Below are 20,257 nucleotides of genomic sequence, written 5' to 3'. Positions count from 1 at the left end.
TCTGGATCATTTATTTAAATGAGCCGTTTACAGCGTCCACAATTCTGCCAAAGCCGAAGCTTAAAGACATGAGCGCTACAAATGAACTTGGAAATGGTGCCATCCTTTGGAAATCTTGGGGAACTGATGTGTGCGAGAGAGCTGTTGGTGCGCAGCTGCGTTGGGCTCACTGACGCATGGACATACTGTTGGTGGCATTATCCATTACATGGAAAAGACGACAGGCTTTCATGTTACACGGAATGGCACGCCGACAATGTGCGCCGTTTCGTGACGGGCCTCTCCAGTGCTCCTCGTAGTTCTCACGAATGCGCCGTGAGAAATGCACGGCTTAGGGTATACGTGGAAAAACCTGACATGATTAAAATGACACGTTGGGCCTCCGTTACCCGGTCGTGCTGTTGAGTTCAGAGGCGCTCAGTGTCTTGTTCAAGGTCAGGGGGGCGGATGCTAGCCTGCACTGAAGGCTTGAACCTTGATCTTTGCCGTTGATTGGTGCGAGCTCCCCGCTGGCTCTCTGGCCCAGCTGACATTTCAGTTTAGGCTTAAAAAAGCCTAGATTTGCTGGGGAAAAGTCTTAAACGTGGCAGGAAAGAAGAGCGACCAGCACAAGAGCCCTGTCATTGCTCTCCGGTGACAAGTGGGCCTGTTTTTACACCTTCCTTCTAAATAAGGAAGCGATCGGGTAGACATATGACCACCGACCCAATTTGGGAGCAGCCCGAGTGCCCGTCGCGTCCCATACCGCGGAACGCCAATAAGCTTTCTTCTCTTCCAGTTAGGCAGAAACAGCAGCTATCCCCCTCACATCTCCACAGACCTGCTGTTTTTTCTGCCTTTGCAATAACCCTGCGGGTGAAGTCAGCATGATGTCATCTAGGGATGCGATAGTCTTGGCGAGGTTGAAGGGTTTTTGGTGAGCGCAATATTCTGAACTCTTACCGAGAGAGAGAGGCTGTCAGAAAAGGGAGAGAGAGAGAGTGAGTGTGTGTGTGAGAGAGAGGGGCGCGGGGGAGCTGCAAAACATGGTAATCACCACCACCACCACCAACATCACCATCACCATCACCTCCAGCTCTGCCGCGCACTCTCCCGTCTCCTCTCCTCGTCTGCACCGGGGCTTGCGTTTCATGCCCAGAGCACTGATCTGTGCTCCAAAAATAACCCTCAGTCAGCATGCCGAAGGAAGCAAAACAAGAAGAGCGGTATTTTTAGGGTCATTAATTTTGACCACGTGGCCCGAAGGTAAACCGGATGGCCGTTGCGCAAAGGCTCCTCGTCAGTATGTCCTGCGAGGCCGGCACGCCGCACTGGACGCTGACCGCAGTGGTTCTCCTGGGCTTTCTGCTGGGGATCGTGTCAGCGTACCCTTTACCGAGCAGCAGGACAAATGCAACTTTACTGGAGAAACGATGGGAGACCCTCTTCTCGCGCTCTGTGCTCGGGATCTCCGGAGAGAAACCGGAGCTGAATTGGGAGAGTGACTATCTGCTGGGCATCAAAAGAGTGCGGAGGCTCTACTGCAACGTGGGCATCGGGTTTCACCTTCAGATCCTCCCCGACGGCAGGATAAACGGTGTACATAATGAAAACCAGTACAGTGAGTTATATCTCCACCAATGTAATGCAATAGACATAAAAGAGAGACGGTCAATAAGCATGGATCTGCGATGAGCAGGCTAGTCTATCCCCTCTATTCATTTGCATGATCGCGTCTCATCCGAGTCGGGGAGAGAACTGAATTTCTTCCACGGCAAAGACAAATCTGTTAAAGCACGTATCCATCAGTACTGAAAACCCCTCTTCCTCCCCCTCCTCCTCCAGCTCAACCATGTCACGAATGTATGGACGCTTTTAGACACAACTTATTTTTACGCAGCCCTCTGAGGGCGGTCCGGGAGACCAATAGCCGTGCACGCCGTGCAATTAGGACAGCTATTATTGCGATAACCACAATGCGCTAAATTAATGCGCCTGGATGCAAATGGAAGATGGGGTGAAAGATGCAGAACAAAGGCTCGGCATGCTGCGCAGCAACCTGCAAGGTTACACCCATAGACGCAGAGAAAGCACAATGCTACAGTGGCAAAACGCACGCACTTAGCCAGGATGCTCCTTTGGTATGTACCTCACTGCTCACTCTAACGTAACGCATCTTTGTCATGTATCAGGTCTAATAGAGATCTCGACGGTGGAGAGAGGAGTGGTGAGCCTATATGGAGTGAAGAGTGAGCTGTTTGTCGCAATGAACAGCCGTGGGAGGTTATACGGAACGGTAGGTATGCACAGTATTTCGTTTATTGTTCAGCACTGTTGGTTAATTGGATCCTGAAATCAGGACGCACTTGGAGCTCGATCCGCCTTTTTTCTGTTTGCCTGTCATAAATTGGAAAGAGACTCTTGCCTTATGTGGCTGCAGGGGAGCTGCACGCTACGGCCTGCGAAACCTATATTTCAGTTTCATCAGGAATTTCTAAAGCTATATTTAAAGCAAGTGTGCGAGGCCTGTTGGCCGATGGGTAAATAATGATGAGGTTAACAGATGAGGGATTTAGATCACAGGGCTGTACCGTGTGTGTGTGTGTGTGTGTGTGTGTGTGTGTGTGTGTGTGTGTGTGTGTGTGTGTGTGTGTGTGTGTGTGTGTGTGTGTGTGTGTGTGTGTGGTCAGAGAGAAAGAGAGCAAGAGGAGGAGGGAAACCCCCCTGGTGACAAGAAACCTGTCAGCACAGTTGAAAATCGATTTTAATGGCAAATGGCGCAGCACACACATGTTGAGAGGCACATGGGCAGCACCTTCCACAGGCCTCCATAATCCTGCCCTTCAAACATGTTCACTTTATTTCTCTTGTTAAACATTTAATTCTACAAAAGACAATCTGTTCTTAAGAGTTTCCTGGCAGTTATTACTCATGACTTTGTTTGCTTGTTCTCCTCAACAGCCTTTGTGGTCTTTTGAAAATATGGATTCAGGATCCAATAAAACAAAATGACTCAGTGTTTTAAAGGCGCTGAAGATGCCTTGAGGTAGAGCAGGTTTTCTTTCAACATGGCAAGCAAGGTGACACATGGAAACCTCTGAGTTTCATCAGGGTTTTTATTGATAGCTGTCAGCTCAAGTCTTGTATTTGATATATTTTATATCCTCTGATTCTCTGAGGTTGAGCATTTTATTGCCTGAGGACCTCATCAGATGCTTTATAATTCTTCCTTTTAGTGTTTTGCAACTCCATCATCTCCTCCATTGCTTGACTTGGATAACTGGAGTACTCTGGGTCTTAATCAGAGTTTCAAGCTTGTGCATCTTATTATTGCCCAATGACCTCACATTCCCAATGTGATGGTAGCTAGAGCACAGTTTACATTCCTTTTATTTAGTTCGTCACTGAACTCCTCATCTGCTCTGTGTTTATTTATAAACAAAAGTGGGGCATAGAAACGACTCTTGGTCGATGCTGTTATCAGATTCTCCCACATGCCATCCTTTTAATGACCTTATCAGACAGGAAACACGTGCTTGTTTGAGCTGACGTGATCGGTTTGCTTTTAAGCACATTGATGACAGTTATTAGCTCCGAGTGGTGCGGGAAGGAACATTATGTTTAGTGGAGCCCTGCTGACACATGAATGTGATTGTGGAAAACATATTTGACAGACAGAATGTGAATCACTTATCTGGTCATGAGTGATGAAGCGTTAGCTTGAGAGCATGGTGATGATCTGATAAGAGACTGAATTAGGCCACATGGTCTCTGATGGCGAGTGTGACTGTTGCACACTGTGCAAGTCATGCATAGCCAGCTCAGCACAGCAGAGAAGGGTCAGATATTTCACAGTGTCAGATATTCAAAGACGAGCAGTTTTGTCTCCAAAATTGTTCTTATTTTATTTATTTGAGAATATTTGCTGGAGGTTTTAGGTCTGAAATATTGCATCTCAGAAAGCAATACTTGCAAGATTTGGAGTTAGATCAGATTGATAGCAGAAAGTAGGAGCAAGGCCTAGTATGGGTAATAATAAAAACCTGAAACCTTCAATGACTTATTGAGCTTTCAAGTTACCGGCTGACATTAAAAAAGCTCCGCTGGGTGGTTCCACAGAGCTGCAGTGGCTTTTCATTTAGTCAGGACAGCATTTTGGAGTAAAACACGTTTAATTCTTTATAGTTACTAAACACAGTCAGGTGGAAGCAGCCCCTCCCTGAGCCTGGTTGTGCCGGAGGTTTCTTCCTGTTAAAAGGGAGTTTTTCCTTCCCACTGTCGCCAAAGTGCTGCTCATAGGGGGTCATTGTTCATTGTTGTAGGGCCTACCTTACAGTATAAAGCGCCTTGAGGCGACTGTTGTTGTGATTTGGAGCTGTATAAATAAAATTGAATTGGATTTGACATAACTGTTTAAAGTAAATCCAAAAATCATTTTTTGAGTGCACAGCATTGCAGCGAAGTAACACAAACAACTGAAAAAATGATTCTTTAAAACCCACAACAGTGAGATTTCACTGTTTTTATTACTGTTCATTGCTCACAGTCTTATTTAAGCTTCAAACTTGTGTCTCTGTTTGCATTTGTGTCGAGCAGCTCGTTGTAAAGCATGTCCTGTCTCTTTGTCGCCTCCAGACAGTCTTCCACGACGAATGCAAGTTCAAGGAGAGCTTGCTCGCGAACAATTACAACGCCTACGAGTCTCTGGTTTACAGAGGATCCTACATCGCACTCAGCAAGCATGGCCGCGTGAAGAGGGGCAACAAGGCCACAACTGCCATGACTGTAACGCACTTCCTACCCCGAATATGACGAGCAAAAAGTGGCAATAACAAACGTATTTGCACATGTGGATTATCTCCCAGGTAACATAAATACCGTATACTACATACAAACACAAAAAAGACAAAAATGGACTATAAAATAAAGAAACACAGTTATATCTGATAGTATTTATTCAAACTTTATATGTATATTTGGGTAGTTTACTTTGTATTAGAAATGATCAAAAATGCCATTCTTTGCTGCTTTTGTGATTTTCATCCTTTTATGATATGAAGGGCACGGAGAGGCGTCGTTTGTCCCCTCTGGTTTTATGGGTGCTTGCTGGAATTGGTTGAGTTTTTGTCCTGTCGGTGGATGACAGCTCATCTTTTTCAAATGGATTTGTTATTACCTCAAAGCACCGTGTCCCAAGGATGTAGAAAATGTGTGCATGAAATTTTTACACAGAAGAATGCCTGTTTACTTCTAAGGTTTTTTTTGTTTGTTTTTGTTGTTGTCGTCGTCATCTATCAAGGACTATAGACATTTCCCACCCGTTGCATTTGCGTGTCTCTGTCACGGTCAGGGCAACTAGAGCACTTGAAAAAATAACGGTTGTTTTCTTCTTGCTTTGTCATGAGGTGGCGGTGCCTTGAATTCCTTCTTGCGGCCCCCCCTTACCCTTGCATGCGAGAAATGTGGTGCTCAAGTCAGAAATAGGAATGATACGCAAGTCATCACTCCCTCAGACACCACTGGGGGGGCTTTAGCCCAATTCCTAGAGGGCCAGAAGTTTTTTCACTTTATTTTCTTTCCATAATTAGATCAATTTAGTAAGCGAGACTCTACGCTGCACAGGACCCAGTGGAGCCTCTTGTTAAAAAGGAAAGCTGGATTTGGAGTCGCCATCACCTCCAAGGGAGCTTTGACAATCCCGGGGTTCGTTTGAACAGTTTTTGTAGCCGGATCATCAGTCCAAACTGAAAATGTGAATGTTTATGCATTGGCTTTCATCATGTATGCGGATTTGCCTGTTTTCTTCCTTTACATGGCGGAGGGACAGAATATCATAGACCTAACACTATGACGCAAAATACCCTCCATCTCTGCCTACTGTACATTTCCCCCGGTTCAAGTCGGTGCCGTCTGTTGCATCAGGCCTCTTACTCTACACTGCAAAGTTTATGTGACGATGAAGTTGGTTAAAGCAGCATGCTGAGTAAAATTACAGAGCAGGCACGGTCTGCTGCTTTAACTCGAAATAAATCGAGTGAAAAGCGACATTTACTCTCAGTTCAAGATCCTGGGATTTGCAAACGATCCTTACGGTGTCTCCGTTTTTGATATTTAGATAAAGCGGATCGTTTATGACAGAGTTTTTATGCATTCTTCAGATTGGTCACTGAGTCTCACAGGAGAGCGCCGAATATGAGCTGAACCAAAGGGTTACGTTAGTGATGTTCATTCAGGCTTTGCATATACAGCATATCATACTTGAATTTAACAACCTCTCATGCTCCTCTTTCTAATACTGTAATTTTCCATAGTAGAAACGAGAGGGCACAAGAAGCAAACAAAGCAAACGATAGCTAAGATGGACAGAGGAATCACTGAGTGTTTAAGTTGACGAACATGTGGATAATATCGGGTGAAATACCTGCGTGGCAGACTCGTGGGTCTCCTGTTAGTTAATCTTAGACTGGACGGTCATCGCAGGGACCTGAGAATCCTGTGCATCTGAGCCATTTTTGCGCAAAGGTCAGAGGCGTGGGCGATTTGCCCTCTGTGTTATTCGTGTAGCTGCGTTTCAGCCACGTCATTTTTGCTTTCTAAAGTTTAAAACCTGTTAGGCCATTTTCCTGATGAAAACAACGACAGTTCTCTTGTAATGTGCAATGAAAGTACTAATGATTTTCGCAACTTCTCAAGTATTTTAAATGCTGGAAGGAGGTGCTATCAAGCTGGCTTTGACCTTCATTATGCTACGAGTATAAGGCCAGCTCGGTGAAATATGATTAAAAGGAAGTAGCGAGGCACTTGTAGATATGTTATCATATTTTACCTCATGCCCTTTTAAACACTGACAGAATGTCTGTGAGCAATGGTTTATGCGCCCTTTAAGCTCCAGCTTCTGTCTAGTAGCAGAGACGAATGTGTGCGTAAGCACGTATGCATGTGTCCGACTGAGCACACTCCTGTCCTGTTCTGTTTCAGCCAGAACGACTGTAGCGATGATCAATTTACCTTAAGTCGGGAATGACGAGGCATTGTCCAGCCGTGCAAACTGACGCACGGTAGTAACGGAGAGGACAAAGATGAGAGCGACTGGAAGCAAAGCCAGTGAGTTGAGGGATGCGTGCAGCAGAAAAGCGCTGACTGTACAACAGCTATGTAGCAAAAGGCCTCGTGAAAAAGAATCAAACGCTTCCAGGAGAGGGGATGCTTATTTCTGAATACTGTGATCCAAGAGAGCAACTTGAAATGCCCAGGATGTCATGTGTGTATCTGAATACACCACTTATAAGTGTCTGTGGGGGATTTTGCCTTGAGCATCTTATTTGTCATTATGAGCGATCAGCCATCGAAGCAATGATCACATGTAGCTTTTTCTCTTGGCTGACCACATGAGGAAAAGGTCAGAGAGCTATTTTTGCTAATTTATCCAAAATATATAAAAGGTGCGTTTTTAATGGAGCGCAGAAGCAGTTAGCTGACGCGAAAGAATAAAAGCACGTGGTTTTGATGACGAGTAGTTTCTGTACGGCCCTGAGAGACACTGTCAGCACTGCAGGAACAGGAACGCCACAGCAGTTCCTCCAACATGATGCTTTCTGTTGAAATCGATATTGTGCACACACCAACTAAGCTTGGTTTTTACTTTCTAAGACTAAGGAAACATTTACTGTCGCAATTGTACGACTTTTGCATGTTGCTGTTCAGAGGCATAAAAGGTTGTATGATACCGCAGTAACGGAGAAAAGGTCCTCAACCTTTACTTCCTCAAGTCCTCATTATGCATGTAGTGTTCTGAACGGACTAGGTTTGTCTTACCCCTTTGATTAAGGATCCGGATCCAGGTCTGGGTTTTGCCATTGCGCTCATTATATATCTGTTCAGCTGGTTTCAAAACGTGTCGGTTCGTAGGGAACCGGAGGCCTGCGGGCGGCTCTGGGATCAGACTCCCGGTGTGCCACCGGCAGCCTTTGTGTTTCCCTCTCACTTTTCTATTCCTGCACTGAAAGGAGAGTACTTCCTCCGAGTCCACCCCCTCTTTTTTAACATATACCTCACCTTCTGCCTTAGTTCCGATTATTGAAATGATTGTAAATTAGTTTGAAACAACAGACTTCTCCAATCATTTGTTTCTGAAAAATATGATGATGAGTAAGTAAAATAATATATTGCAAATGGTTTTCCTTTTATTTTTGTACGTATGTGCTGTGCACAGCAGTCAACTGTATTCCTGAGACGATAATAAAATACGTTTTTGTAAAATCTGTTGCGAATCTTTTATTTTATTGTGTCTAAGTTACTTCACACGCGCATGACAGGAATGACGGCAAAGACCAGAGAAAATCCGAGTACCAGCGCAAATGTTGAACCTGCAGCCAAAGTCTTTTTCATGAGTCAGTATGTAGCGCCCCCTCCTGGTGAAGAGGAAGGCACACTATGTATGTTTTTGGTTTTTTGCAGGTGTGGAAGCGTAGTTGCAAAGAAAATGGGTCAAGAATACAGCAGCCCTTTATGTTGATCTCATTTAAATTTTAATCTGAAAAAATATCATTTTTCTCCAATTACAATATAAGCAAAAACAAACACTAGCATCAGTTTGAATAGTGTGTGATTTCATTAAAGGCCATACAGTAACATGAATCTTCATTTTCCTCATGAATATGTGACATACTGCTAGTTTATATAGCTTCTGCTATAAATATATGCCATATAATCGCAGATCATCTGCACAATTTTCAATAAACATTACATTAGTATTCAAATGTAATCTTCCTTTGATGTTTGAGTTTGAAAGTTTTTTTTCCATTTTAAATAGACATGAATAAGAATGAGGCCAGGCTTTCCAGGAATAATTACAGGGCGGGAACTCTTGTAAAAGATAACGAGAGCAGCGGAAGTGTGTGCAGTTTAATAATAAGCACAGGATAAATCATTTAGCCTGATACTGTGACGCAACAGAGGGCCAGTCATTAAGAAACGACCAATTTTAGACGAATCTAATTGATCTTTATATAACGCTTTCATAAATGTTACATTTCTAACAACACGTGAGGTCAAGTAACAAGAAATATGAGCAAAAATTGTGAAAACCCGTCATTAATGTCAAAGAATGACCGTCAGTCATTTCTTCTTCTGCACTTTCTTATCTCTAGACTTTAAGCTCTGTGCTAGATTTTGTTAGTTAAACTTGAACACATGAGAAATTTTACTTCCACGTAGGGGAGAAAACTGTTTTTTATGCATGTGTGATGCATCGTGTTTCCATACAGCTTACTTCAATTGCATCTAGGCAACCCTTAACTGCTGCAGCCAAGCTTGGAGTCATTTTGGTAAATGAGTTAGCCAGTTTATTGACCCTCTGTTTAAATAGACCCGTTGGACTTTCTCCTCCTCCAGTAGCGGACCACATACCATCCTGAACATTCGTGCTTTTAGAAGGCCTTTAATTGCCATCGATCATGCAACTGGCTTCCTTCTTAGTCATCCTGATTGCTGGACATGTGTCTGTACCAGTGGATTGTAGGCCAAGGCTCCAGGATTCAGAACAACTAGCTCAACATCAGCAGGGTCGATTGAACGCGGCAACAAATGCAGATCCATCTGCCGGTATGGGACGCTTCTACTCTGTGCTGAATGGACCAATGAGACACAGCATTTACAGCGGCTTTCTGGGTAAGTCTGCATATAAACACACAACTGGAACCGCTTATACAGACAATCCTCTGCAATAATAAAGGAAAATGTTAAGTATGACCGACTTTGCTTACTTGATTTTGAAGAGGGTAAATATCAGCTTTGGATCTGAAAGGAAGTTCAGGAAAATCAGAGAAAAACTGAACCAAACAAAACAAAAAAGAAAGTTTGAGATTAATTCTGTACATTTATAAACTTCAAAATATATTTTCAAATTTAAAAGCAGAATATTGTTAATCAAATAATTTTTCTTGTTACATTTGTTAATAGAAAATGTGCTTTTTTTTCAGTCACTTTGCCTGTGAGAACAGCTTCCAGCAACTTTGTGTCAATATTTGATTTGAGAAGAAAGCATTTCATCTGCATGGACTTTAAGGGAAAGCTGTACATATCTGTGAGTATTGTTTTAGATGTTCTTAGTTTGAATGAAGTCACAAAGTGCCAAAAACAGACCATAAACATTTTCTTTCTACCAAACAGAGGCAAAGGGACAGAGAAGACTGTCTCTTCCAGGACATTTGGTTAGATTTAGTAAGCCACCATCATGTGTTTTACTCTACAAGCGGGAGAAGGCTGCTCAGACTACAAGGAGGTCATCTGCGAGTGGCACATGGCGAGCCGCCTGAACACTACTTAGCCCCGCTGAAGAGGCTCTTGAATCCCTCGGTTAAAAGACAGAGAAGGAGCGAAGAGGTGAACCCCTCTGATCCTTTACGAACAGAAGCAAATCCCTCACGTTCTGGAAAAGATCTCAGAGATGCAGATCACGTTCGGCCTGAACAGGCTCAGACAGGTGCTGTGTCTAAAGAGACCATCGCCTCCTGCGACGACCCCCTGTCTGTCTTACAGCCCAACGCGCCTGGAAGCCCTGTGAAGACTAACATTGCAGACCAAGCCTAAGTCGCGCAGCATCACTCATCCATAGAAGATATTTCCCGGGATAAATCTGGCTGACCATTAAGAGCCATAGAAACCTTAGTCCCTTATTTCTAGACCTGGTTGAAAAGGTCTGAAAAGACGTGTTGATTAGAGGCCGAACTGACATCTAAACTCTGCACAGTCGTCGAGGCTGAAGTCGGTTCCAAAGCAAAAGTTTATTGGACACAGATACCAGCCGTCGCTTCAGTGATGCACATGCAGGTGTCTGTTTTTGTTTGTTGGGATGTGAAATGGTTGGACAGTAAAACAGTGTCTGCTTCAGGTCCACAACTAGAATTAGTGGATTGTCTTTTTCAAAATATTAAAACACATCTATGCTATTTATATATGCATATATCTACACGTAAGCAGGTTATGTCTCGGTGTCTGATGCATGGTGTGTGAGCTTCTCACAGGGTGGGCAGCATGTCAGTGCTGCCTGACAGTAACAGTGAGCGGCTTTGAATCTGCTGGTCGTCTGAGGAGTTTGCACCGTCCCAAAAAAGGAAGATCACGTTTCTAATGAACTCAAACGGTGCCTTTGCACTTGTAAAGTCATGCTTTGCTGGGTGGGGAGATACTGACCTTCCTGGAGTTTTTATGGAGCTAACCCTTTTGTATGTACTCATAAACCAAGTTACATCACAGGGGCTCGTGCAGGTCTCCTGTTTGAAGATAATGGTCTGGGAACACTCGACATAAGTTTGGTCCAGTTTGCTGCTGTCCTTTAACCTCTTTGGTGAGGAGAATTTGAACCTCTGGGTCAGATATGTCAATATTTGTTCAAATAATTGTTTAAATCATCCAACAACTCTTGAAGTGTTGCTGAAAAACAGCAACAAGAACAACAAAAAGACGAATGATGCTGTTGTGACTGGGAAAAAATATCTCCTGTATGCAGCTTCCATAAAAATGTCAAAAATGTATCAGGTGCTGGACACCAACAGTCACAGCAATACAAACGTATTTATTTATTGAGCTGTTTTAATGACGTCCTTGCTCGCCTACTGTTTTATTATTTATATATATTGGTTGGTGTATCATTTCTGATGTTAATAAAATAAATTGTAAGTATCTGGAACATCTTTTGCTTCTTGTTTTAAGCAGAAGATGAGTCATTTTCAAACGCACGGCTGAGACATTTCTCATGTGCATTATTGTCAGATTACGTCCTCCTCCTCTAACATGCCTGTCAAACGAAAATAAACGGGATCTGCAAACGTGGAAGTCCCAGTTAGCTGAAAGCATTTGAGTGATTTAAGATTAAAAGACTCTTTTAAAATCTTACTGACAATAAGTGTCACACAGTTCTCATGAAGGCAGCAAAACCGAACAAAAACAACTAAAATGACCTAAATAATGAAGCCCACTTACAGGAATGAAAATTAAAGGTACGCAACATGAAAAGATGAGTAAATAACAACCAGCTGAGTTTATTGAAACGACTTTATCAGGAAAGAACCATCACAGGTGCAAACGTACATTTTTACATCAGTAAAGCATTTCAGTAGTCGCACACGCCACAGACTCCTTTAGCTAAGAAACAGCAGCTTTTACTCTAAATAAATGTGTGGACTGAAAAACAGCCACACAGAGTCCGTTCACGCGTTCCACAGTTTAATGGGCTCGTAACATTCGTCCGTCCTTGTTGACTCAAGTGTTAATTCACAACAATGGGAAAGGAACTGAATTCCAAAGAGTAAACACTACTCCGAGTTCTTGTGCAGATTTCTGGACCCCTACAGGAGAAATTCAGAAACGAGGCCTCGCTAAACCACAGAGTCGCCCACGTATGTAGCAACGAACAGCCAGACAATAACAACGCGATGACGAAATTTCCTGCAACACAAACGATCCGAGGCTTTAATTGCTGTTTAAACGAACCCTAAGAAAAGGACGTAACAGGTCACGATCTGCGTTTCACGTGGTCCCCTCTGTGGATAAAAACACAGCGGATCCCTGATAATATGAACTCGTCGTCTTGTTTCCTCACGGTTATTATAAACCGACAAAGGCCCGTGTTCGGACTCAGAGAGAACACGTGTGCTTGATCAGAACCCAGAGGTAAGTGGCAGTGCAATTCCTCCACAAAGTAGCGCACCACCACGCACATGTAAGCCCCATGGGTGACCACCAAAGCATGGACGGGGATATCCTTGACCCCATCGTCGGCCTTCCCCTCAGTAGGAGTCGTCTGTGACGGAGCAGGTAACGACGAGTCGTCCTGCCCTCTCTCGCTGAAGTGTTCGGCCCCAATTTGCTGAAGCATTTTCTCCAGAAACTCTTTGAACCGCATCTTCACCTGAGCAGAGCAAAAATCTGTTATGAAAAGTTCTCCTGCTTCTATTGTTGTACATACTGTAGAATGAGACCCAGGCTTCCTACGGCGCTGAGGGATAAAGGTTAAAGGTCGTTTTTTTCATAGTCACGTCCTTTGGTATAAAAACTGCACATCTTTCTGATGCAACAACCTGCAACTTGTTTAAAAAAGGGAGGGAGCAGGCCTTTTGCAGAGGATTTGAGTGCTCTGTGCTTGTGTCAAATCTATATTTGAAGATCAGCGTCACCATCACGATGTGCTGGTCACGTCCTGGATTTGACCAGAGTTCATGTCCAAGCTAGAACATAATGGACGAAGTCTGACGAGGTATCTTGGAAATAGAACATCCTTCCCTCCAACAACCCCTCCTCCTCCTCACATCCTGTCCTATCACACACACACACACACACACACACACACACACACACACACACACACACACACACACACACACACACACACACACACACTCAGTTCAGACATTCAGTCATGCAAAGAAGACAATGATATGCTAATCATAACTTTATAGAGCTAGGAGGTGAATGCTTCCTGCCACCTAGTGGAAGTATGTGTACATTACACCAAGATACCTGGTATCAATCCAGAGTGTGCGGAAAGATTTAATTTTAGTGTAATATGTGCAAAAGATCCCACTTTAGAAAAAAAAGCTTAAGTGGGATCTTTTGCATCAGAAACATATTTGAAGGAATATATAAAGGAACTGGGCAGCACGGCGGTGAGCTGGTTAGCACTGCAGCCTCAGTTCTGTGTCTCTCTCTGTCTTTGCTCAGACCGGTGACCTGTCCAGAGAATAGGCTCCAGCCCTGAACTGGATGAGCGTTAGAGGATGGATTGAAGATGAAGAAGAGAGCAAACAGAGATACGAGGAAACTCAGGAAAGAAATAATCTACAGACAATTCTGCGATGGAATCAAAATGTTGTAGTTCGTGACCTGTGAGTACTTCGAACTCGAGACTTCATTTTAATCTTAACTAAACAACTGTAAAACTTTATGGCTATATCGTGCTGGAACCAAGTACTCAAATGCACCTTTGTGACTGATCTTTATACACGATGTGTTACCAGGAACCACATTAACACACAAACATGAAGTAAATAAATAAATAAAACCAGAGGCCTGTGCTAAGAAGCAAGATTTCATATTATATGGGCAACGTCAGGGCTAACCCTGGGTTTTCTGTATGTCCACGCTAACCTATGCTAACCTGCTCCAAAGCAGGTCCGGTTGACCAGCTGACCAATCGATTCTCTATTTGCATCACTGTGAGGGTCTAAAGTTTTTCAGCAGCATCTAATATCTTTGCATTTCCCTGTTGAGCAGTACGAAATATACATTCTTAGATAGAGCTTATTTTTTCCTGTTGGCTGCAAACAGTTTTACAACTAAAGCATGAACACATGATCCCATCTATTTGTATCCCACTTGCTGTCCTTATATCAAATGTGCGTTTCAAACCAAGGCTGCAGCTGAAAGGATGAAACATTTATTTAATCAAACAGTTGATTATAATCCATCATATTTTCCCATGTTTTGATGACTAACTCAGCACTATTAATACTAAAGTGCTCTTCCACTCACGCTGCTATGCTGTGTTTAACTTCTTCATGTTTTTGCTATTATATAATTCTCTTTGTAAAATCAGCTGATCAACTGCTGGTATTCTTATGCATAGCTGTGATTGGTCAGATGCTGCCAACACCACATCTTTCATGTGAATGCGGGTGGGAAACCCTCGGTAACTAAACGAGTTGACAGCCAGCTTTATGTGACCGCTTATCCTTACTGCCGATGATAGCGTGTATCCAGATAAAAGAAAGATACCCTGGGTATGTTGAGCCGCTCTATGGTTCAGGGGTCGGGTTCAAAAGATTACAGATGTTATTAATGTCACATAAATAACAGAAAACCAGATAATCAGCAGGGATGCAAGGACCTGACATCAATAGGGTGACTTTTATGGCCCGTGTTTATCACCAGTGCCACATCTGTTTTTGAGATGAAGAGTGGAAAAACAATAGAACTGTGAGTGTTTTTCATCTTTTTGTTTTTAGCATTTTGTTGTTTCCCAAGAATAAAAAGAAAGTAAATAATTCAGTCTTGGCAAAAGGCCTGAATATTATTTATTTTTTATATTATTTTCATTACCAGTGATCCAGAATTTCACCAAGACTCTCTCCTTTTACAATAAGACAACCTCAGCCTCACCTGCTCCTGCGTCTCTCCTCCCGGAGGTGTGAAGCCTGGAAACGTCTGACCAGCCGCCTCGGCCATGTCTTTGACGTCCTGTAACCGCCTCCCTTCAGCTATCCCAAAGCTCTGAAAGATCAACTTATTCATTGGCACGTAAACATCTGATCAATAAGTTTTCTCGTAAGTTTTGAGGTCACTCGCCTTTTCTATAAGCAGAGGGTCACACACCATTTCTAGAGCGGAACAGCTGCTGTTGTGCTTCATTATTGTTTCGGTGGTCTGGATGGAAAAACAAAAACAAAATGTAATCTGATTACAGAGAGGAGGAGGGTGGCTTTTATAAGTCTGCCACAAGTACTCAGTCAGAATTACATAAGTGCTCAGTGTTCAAAGGTCCGACTGCATTTATCTTCTAACTGAGCCTTCATTTAGATCTCATCTCCACACCTGTGAACTTTTATGACACACAGAAACAAATCCACAGACTCACAAGATAAAATCAATCAATCAAACTGGATCTTTTGAAAGGCCAGACGCTTTTTTTTACACTGCTGTTGTATAAGGTTCATAGTTTACCTGTTTTGCCCGCAGCATGTTGCTAACAAACACGTTGGTGAACTTGACATGGGCGAGGTATCGCCCTGCAGCTTCTGCCTGCTGCAGCCCAGCCTCAGACAAAGGTGCGTCTATAGCCTGGCCTGGGTGGAAGGAAAAGGGGAAATTAGAATAAAGCAGCTCCCTTATTCTATTTTTTTTTTTACCCAAAACAAGTAATTTTATTCTAATGAAACAAATATTTAGAATCATTCTTTACCTTGCAGCAGACCATCTTTGTTGTACTGAGTTTCCCCACTGTAGGAAATAAATGACAGGAGATAACACTGACAGAGTTTGGTGCTCAACAGGCACTCGTTTGATTTCACATCTGTTACCACATGAATGCAAATCTTTTATTACGTGTTGCTCACAGCCATGACGTTCTGTATGCCCAAAGCTGTACTTATACTTTTAATGGCGACTGGCTACTAACACGTCTTTTTGATGATTCAGTTATTTTGAATCACTTAATCAAAATGGCCAAAATAAATGCATAAATCAACAAATGTCAGGATAAAAAGAAATTCACAAGTTCTCAGTTACAGATTGAACCCCAGTGACACGCAAACTGCAAATAAATTACAAAGACAACAAACATTTGGAGTCTGCACTGCTAATTTTGATTTTATTTTCATGGTATCTTCGGACAATATGTGGTGTGTGTAAGTGGTTTTACCTTTGACCCACAAAAATCCGTTTTTTGTTTTTGTACATGAATGAACCTTTATTGTTCCGCGTTTATTCTGCCCCCTGGTGGCCATCGTGAAACGTCGCACAGACTAAACAAACGGTACAAACCCGCTGGGAGAGTCACAGTCTTATCATATATTCTTATCATATATTCCTCGTTTCAGCTTAGAAGCCGCTCTCCGTGAACTCCGGTTAAGACCACGATAGAAATAAACAGTCCGTCACTGCTACACGTTTTAAAACCCCTCCAAACACGACAGACTGAAGTCTGTCAAAGTACAAGTCGCGCTCCTCGGAACCCTGTGGTGCTGAACTTCATATATTATCGTCGGATGAACTTACTGTCGAACAAGGGTCAGCCCAAATGTTAGCGTTTTCATGCTGCGGAAGGCAGAGACCGGGTAAAGACGCATTACTCATTGCACGAGTCTCACACGGTGACGGAACATGGGAACACTGGTTTATGGCGTCAGGGGGAAATTACAGCTGCCCACAGAAGCGCATCACCCCCACAGATATATTTAGCCCGACACCATCCACTGCACGCTTGTAGGGTACAGATCTTATTATGAAGATGAACTCTGGAAAGGTGTCGACACACCTGTGATCAGTCACTGACTACGACATCCAGGGGAGATTAATTGAGCAGCTACTGAGATTGGGAGTTTTTCTTAAAGAGAGTCCAGGTTACAAAAGATTTAGACGTGCACATATGATGCATTATACTTGCATTATACTACTACACAGGTAGCTTATAGTACAAAAGTTGTTTAATCGAAATATATTTCAAGTACCTAAAGTAAAGCTAAAATTACATAATAGTAAATAATAAGAAACAAACAAACAGGATGTTTATCTGTTTGTAGGATATCAGTTATTTCTGGGGCCACATGCAAATCGGTCATATTTTCATGTACACGTGGAAGTTGTCAGATTCTGCACTTTTCTGTGTCAACAGAAAAAAAAGGCTGAATTGTAAACAAATTGGTGACTTTGAGTTTGTGTCAAAGCCTCAAGCTTCTGAAAAGCTGCAAACTTGTTTAACTCAAAATGTGCTGACTTCAAACAGTCGGAGTAGGAGCTGTAAATCTTTAATGCGTAACATCATCAGTAAGGAAGATCGCATATTAGTGTAAAAGCACCTAATGCAACTGTCAGTGACAGGAGGAGCGGTACATTTGCAAAAAATCATCATGGACCGGACCAGGCACGTGCAGAGGGTGGGGGGCGGAAGGGGCTTGAGCACGTGCCCCTTTCCTGATGGGTGCCCCAGGTGCCCTTTTTCCTGTCTGTGCCCCTCAACAATAATATTTAACAATTAATCACAGTTTGCATCAGTCACATGACTATCATTAACCAATCCTCGCACTTGACGGCAGAGCGCGCTGGTTACGAGCCGGGAATGAGCTCGAAAGAGCACGCGCATTTTTTGCCGTTTGAGCGACCTCAAACCTTTCAGGAAGGCTTATATTTCACTAAATATAAATAATATAAATGATAAATTATTAGATTGTGAATAATCTAATATGCATATCCACATAATTATGGATTATTATAATTATGATTAAAAACACACACACACACACACACACGTGTTTTTAAAGAAAATGCATTAAGAAACAGATTATATTACATTTATATTTCAAATATGATAAAATGCTGATTTTACAGCAGCAACATTGTATCTCATTTAATAAACTTTCTGCCTGCACAGAGTGGATAGTCAAACAAACTGAATCGCCATAAATACATTATTTTATATTTATTACTTAATTGTTTTATACTCGTTACTTTATTATTGTAGCACTAGGAATAAACAATAAGGGAAGGATTCTGGATCAGCACTATGATTCAAACTTGTGGCCATAGTATGTACAGAATCATTGAGAAGGTATAAAATGTCACTGTATGTGCGTGTTTTATGTGTATAGATTTCTTTGAATTATTACTCATGATATAATATTGTCCAGACAGGCTCTGTAGGACACGAGGAGGAAACAGTGACAGAAGGCGCTGTGTGAGGCAGCGGATCCGTCAGCAGCTGGATTACAAAGAGCACAGGTCACAATGACACCTGCACCAGTTGTTGCATTGCATTCAAGTATAAAAACAATAATAAACACAATGTTTTCGTTCTCTAACATTTTTCTATCATTACTTTATTATGGATTAGGTGGAGGAGTTTTTAAGTGTGGATAACTCAATAATAGATTAATTCAGTAGCAGTTTGTGCCTCGTTCTCAGATGGACAGGAAGTGGAGAGTGACAGATGAGACGAGGAGATGGAAGAGAGGCAAAGAGTGAGTCGCAGGCAGAGCGAGTTTACGTCTCACAGTTTTGTTGTCTTATGGTTCCAAGTGCTGTCACCATTCTTTACATTTTATTATTATCTCATAACTTGTTTAATCGGCTACCATCTCTCCTGTGGACTCTTTAATGTCTACCTTCTCAGATCAACACGGCCCTGCCCTCCAGCAGCAGCAACTCCTCAACAGCAACATTGTATCCATCAGTAAAACTGTCACAAGGCGGGATGGACTCATGTGCAGACAAGGGAAGCTAAATGCAGTTCCTTTTATTAACACACAACACCAGGTGCAACTATATACAGGTGAGAGCGAGGGGGGAATCCAGAGGGGCACAGGGGAGGTCCGGAAACAGGGGCTCTTCACACAGTTCCAAAAACACAACACACCAGCAACTCAGCTCGCCCAGGCCTCCAAGGGAAAGAGAATCCAAGGTTACTCAGTAGTCCAGCAATGAGATGTTTCCAGCTACTGCCTTAAGTAGTGGACGCTGGTGAAGTGATGAGCCACGGGTGCGAGGGCCAGGGGCGGGAGCCCGCAATGAGCTCCGCCCAGGCGACACACAGCCAGAGGGAAAGGAAAACAAGAAACATAGCCAACCTGGGTCAGCCGGGCAGACACGGGGACCATGACAAAAACATACATTTGCTTTGCATTGACCCCACCTGATGACAGTGATATAGTTTGATGCGTTTCCATATTAGATTCTTCATGAACGTGTTGTTGCTCTTCAGCCTGGTTCTAGGTGCCCCTTTTTAACTTTGAGCACCTGCCCCTTTAAACATCTCTGCACGGCCCTGGATTGGACTAAGGATATTATCCAAGGCAAAGGATGGTCAGAGTTTCTGTTTGAGAAAAACATGTTTTTAGCATAAATATTGACCTTGCATATTACCAGCCATTATGCCTGTTGTCATAATTTTAGGAAGACAGAGTGAACTTAAATCCCACGTATGCAGTTATATGATGCTAACAATGTCCAAAATGTTTTTTGATAACTTAATTTTATAAAAAAAAAAGGAAAATTGTATTATAGTAGGACAATGTATATCGAAAATCCTATAATTATTTTATACTAATAATGTTATGCCTACATTTAAAATAAAGACCAACTGGGAACGTGATTTTTTTTGGCGTAGATGTTAAAAACAACTGGAAGGAATTTATTGTAATAAAATTTCTTGCATATATGCATTTACAATTTTCACGTAACATGCTCCTGATTACAAATGTTACAAATATGTAAATATTGACCTTTGTAAAGCTGCGTGTCAGTTTCTTTTACATTTCTGTTTTAAGCGTGAGTTGACAGATTTTTTAAAAAACGGTAATGTGTCGATGTAAGGACTTCACTTATTGTGTCAGTTTTTTTACACTATCGCTGTATTGCCGTCAACAAACCTGTGACCCTGACATTGACACATTTGTGTGTGAAAAACACCACAGTGTGTAAGGTTTATGCCACAGCTGCCCTAAATTAACAATATTGATAAACACCAAAACTGTTCTTTAAGTTTCTGTTAAGTAATCAAACTTTCCTTTTT

General features: G+C 42.5%; 3 protein-coding genes across 5 annotated transcripts; 2 read left to right on the top strand and 1 right to left on the bottom strand.

Moving 5' to 3' along the window:
* Positions 1-924: 924 nt before the first annotated feature.
* Positions 925-8,238, top strand: LOC113027158 (fibroblast growth factor 6). Of its 2 annotated transcripts, none has more exons than XM_026176738.1 (3): positions 925-1,600; positions 2,172-2,275; positions 4,615-8,238. In XM_026176738.1, exons 1-3 carry the CDS (start codon positions 1,255-1,257, stop codon positions 4,789-4,791), a joined length of 627 nt encoding a protein of 208 aa, XP_026032523.1. In that variant the 5' UTR covers positions 925-1,254; the 3' UTR covers positions 4,792-8,238. The 2 variants fall into 2 exon arrangements, with proteins under 2 accessions (XP_026032523.1, XP_026032522.1); XM_026176737.1 differs by having other exon boundaries at positions 2,172-2,279.
* A 59-nt stretch (positions 8,239-8,297) lies between these two features.
* On the top strand, positions 8,298-11,927 carry LOC113027156 (fibroblast growth factor 23-like). The gene is made up of 3 exons (XM_026176736.1): positions 8,298-9,648; positions 9,960-10,063; positions 10,150-11,927. The coding sequence occupies exons 1-3, from the start codon at positions 9,435-9,437 to the stop codon at positions 10,567-10,569; spliced, it is 738 nt and encodes a 245-aa protein (XP_026032521.1). The 5' UTR covers positions 8,298-9,434; the 3' UTR covers positions 10,570-11,927.
* Positions 11,928-12,015: 88 nt separating this feature from the next.
* On the bottom strand, positions 12,016-17,020 carry tigara (TP53 induced glycolysis regulatory phosphatase a). 2 transcript variants are annotated; one of them, XM_026176735.1, is made up of 6 exons: positions 16,750-17,020; positions 15,935-15,972; positions 15,697-15,818; positions 15,349-15,399; positions 15,136-15,246; positions 12,016-12,889 (listed from the first exon to the last, which is right to left on the bottom strand). In XM_026176735.1, the coding sequence occupies exons 1-6, from the start codon at positions 16,818-16,820 to the stop codon at positions 12,494-12,496; spliced, it is 789 nt and encodes a 262-aa protein (XP_026032520.1). In that variant the 5' UTR covers positions 16,821-17,020; the 3' UTR covers positions 12,016-12,493. The 2 variants fall into 2 exon arrangements, with proteins under 2 accessions (XP_026032520.1, XP_026032519.1); XM_026176734.1 differs by having other exon boundaries at positions 15,322-15,399; positions 16,750-17,011.
* Positions 17,021-20,257: the final 3,237 nt, after the last annotated feature.

Source organism: Astatotilapia calliptera, chromosome 7, assembly GCF_900246225.1.
Source record: "Astatotilapia calliptera chromosome 7, fAstCal1.2, whole genome shotgun sequence".
NCBI lineage: Eukaryota > Metazoa > Chordata > Actinopteri > Cichliformes > Cichlidae > Astatotilapia > Astatotilapia calliptera.
This window is presented reverse-complemented; position numbering and strand designations above follow the sequence as displayed.

Excerpts from the sequence above, each read along its gene's own strand:
- tigara (XM_026176734.1), bottom strand. The coding sequence starts at position 16,820 with ATGCGTCTTTACCCGGTCTCTGCCTTCCGCAGCATGAAAACGCTAACA. Across the intron at positions 15,819-15,934 it reads CAAAGATGGTCTGCTGCAAG|GCCAGGCTATAGACGCACCT; the intron begins GTAAAGAATGAT and ends CCTTCCACCCAG. Across the intron at positions 12,890-15,135 it reads GAGGAGAGACGCAGGAGCAG|GTGAAGATGCGGTTCAAAGA; the intron begins GTGAGGCTGAGG and ends TGCTCTGCTCAG.
- LOC113027156 (XM_026176736.1), top strand. The coding sequence starts at position 9,435 with ATGCAACTGGCTTCCTTCTTAGTCATCCTGATTGCTGGACATGTGTCT. Across the intron at positions 9,649-9,959 it reads CATTTACAGCGGCTTTCTGG|TCACTTTGCCTGTGAGAACA; the intron begins GTAAGTCTGCAT and ends CTTTTTTTTCAG. Across the intron at positions 10,064-10,149 it reads AGGGAAAGCTGTACATATCT|AGGCAAAGGGACAGAGAAGA; the intron begins GTGAGTATTGTT and ends TCTACCAAACAG.
- LOC113027158 (XM_026176737.1), top strand. The coding sequence starts at position 1,255 with ATGGCCGTTGCGCAAAGGCTCCTCGTCAGTATGTCCTGCGAGGCCGGC. Across the intron at positions 1,601-2,171 it reads ACATAATGAAAACCAGTACA|GTCTAATAGAGATCTCGACG; the intron begins GTGAGTTATATC and ends GTCATGTATCAG. Across the intron at positions 2,280-4,614 it reads GAGGTTATACGGAACGGTAG|ACAGTCTTCCACGACGAATG; the intron begins GTATGCACAGTA and ends TGTCGCCTCCAG.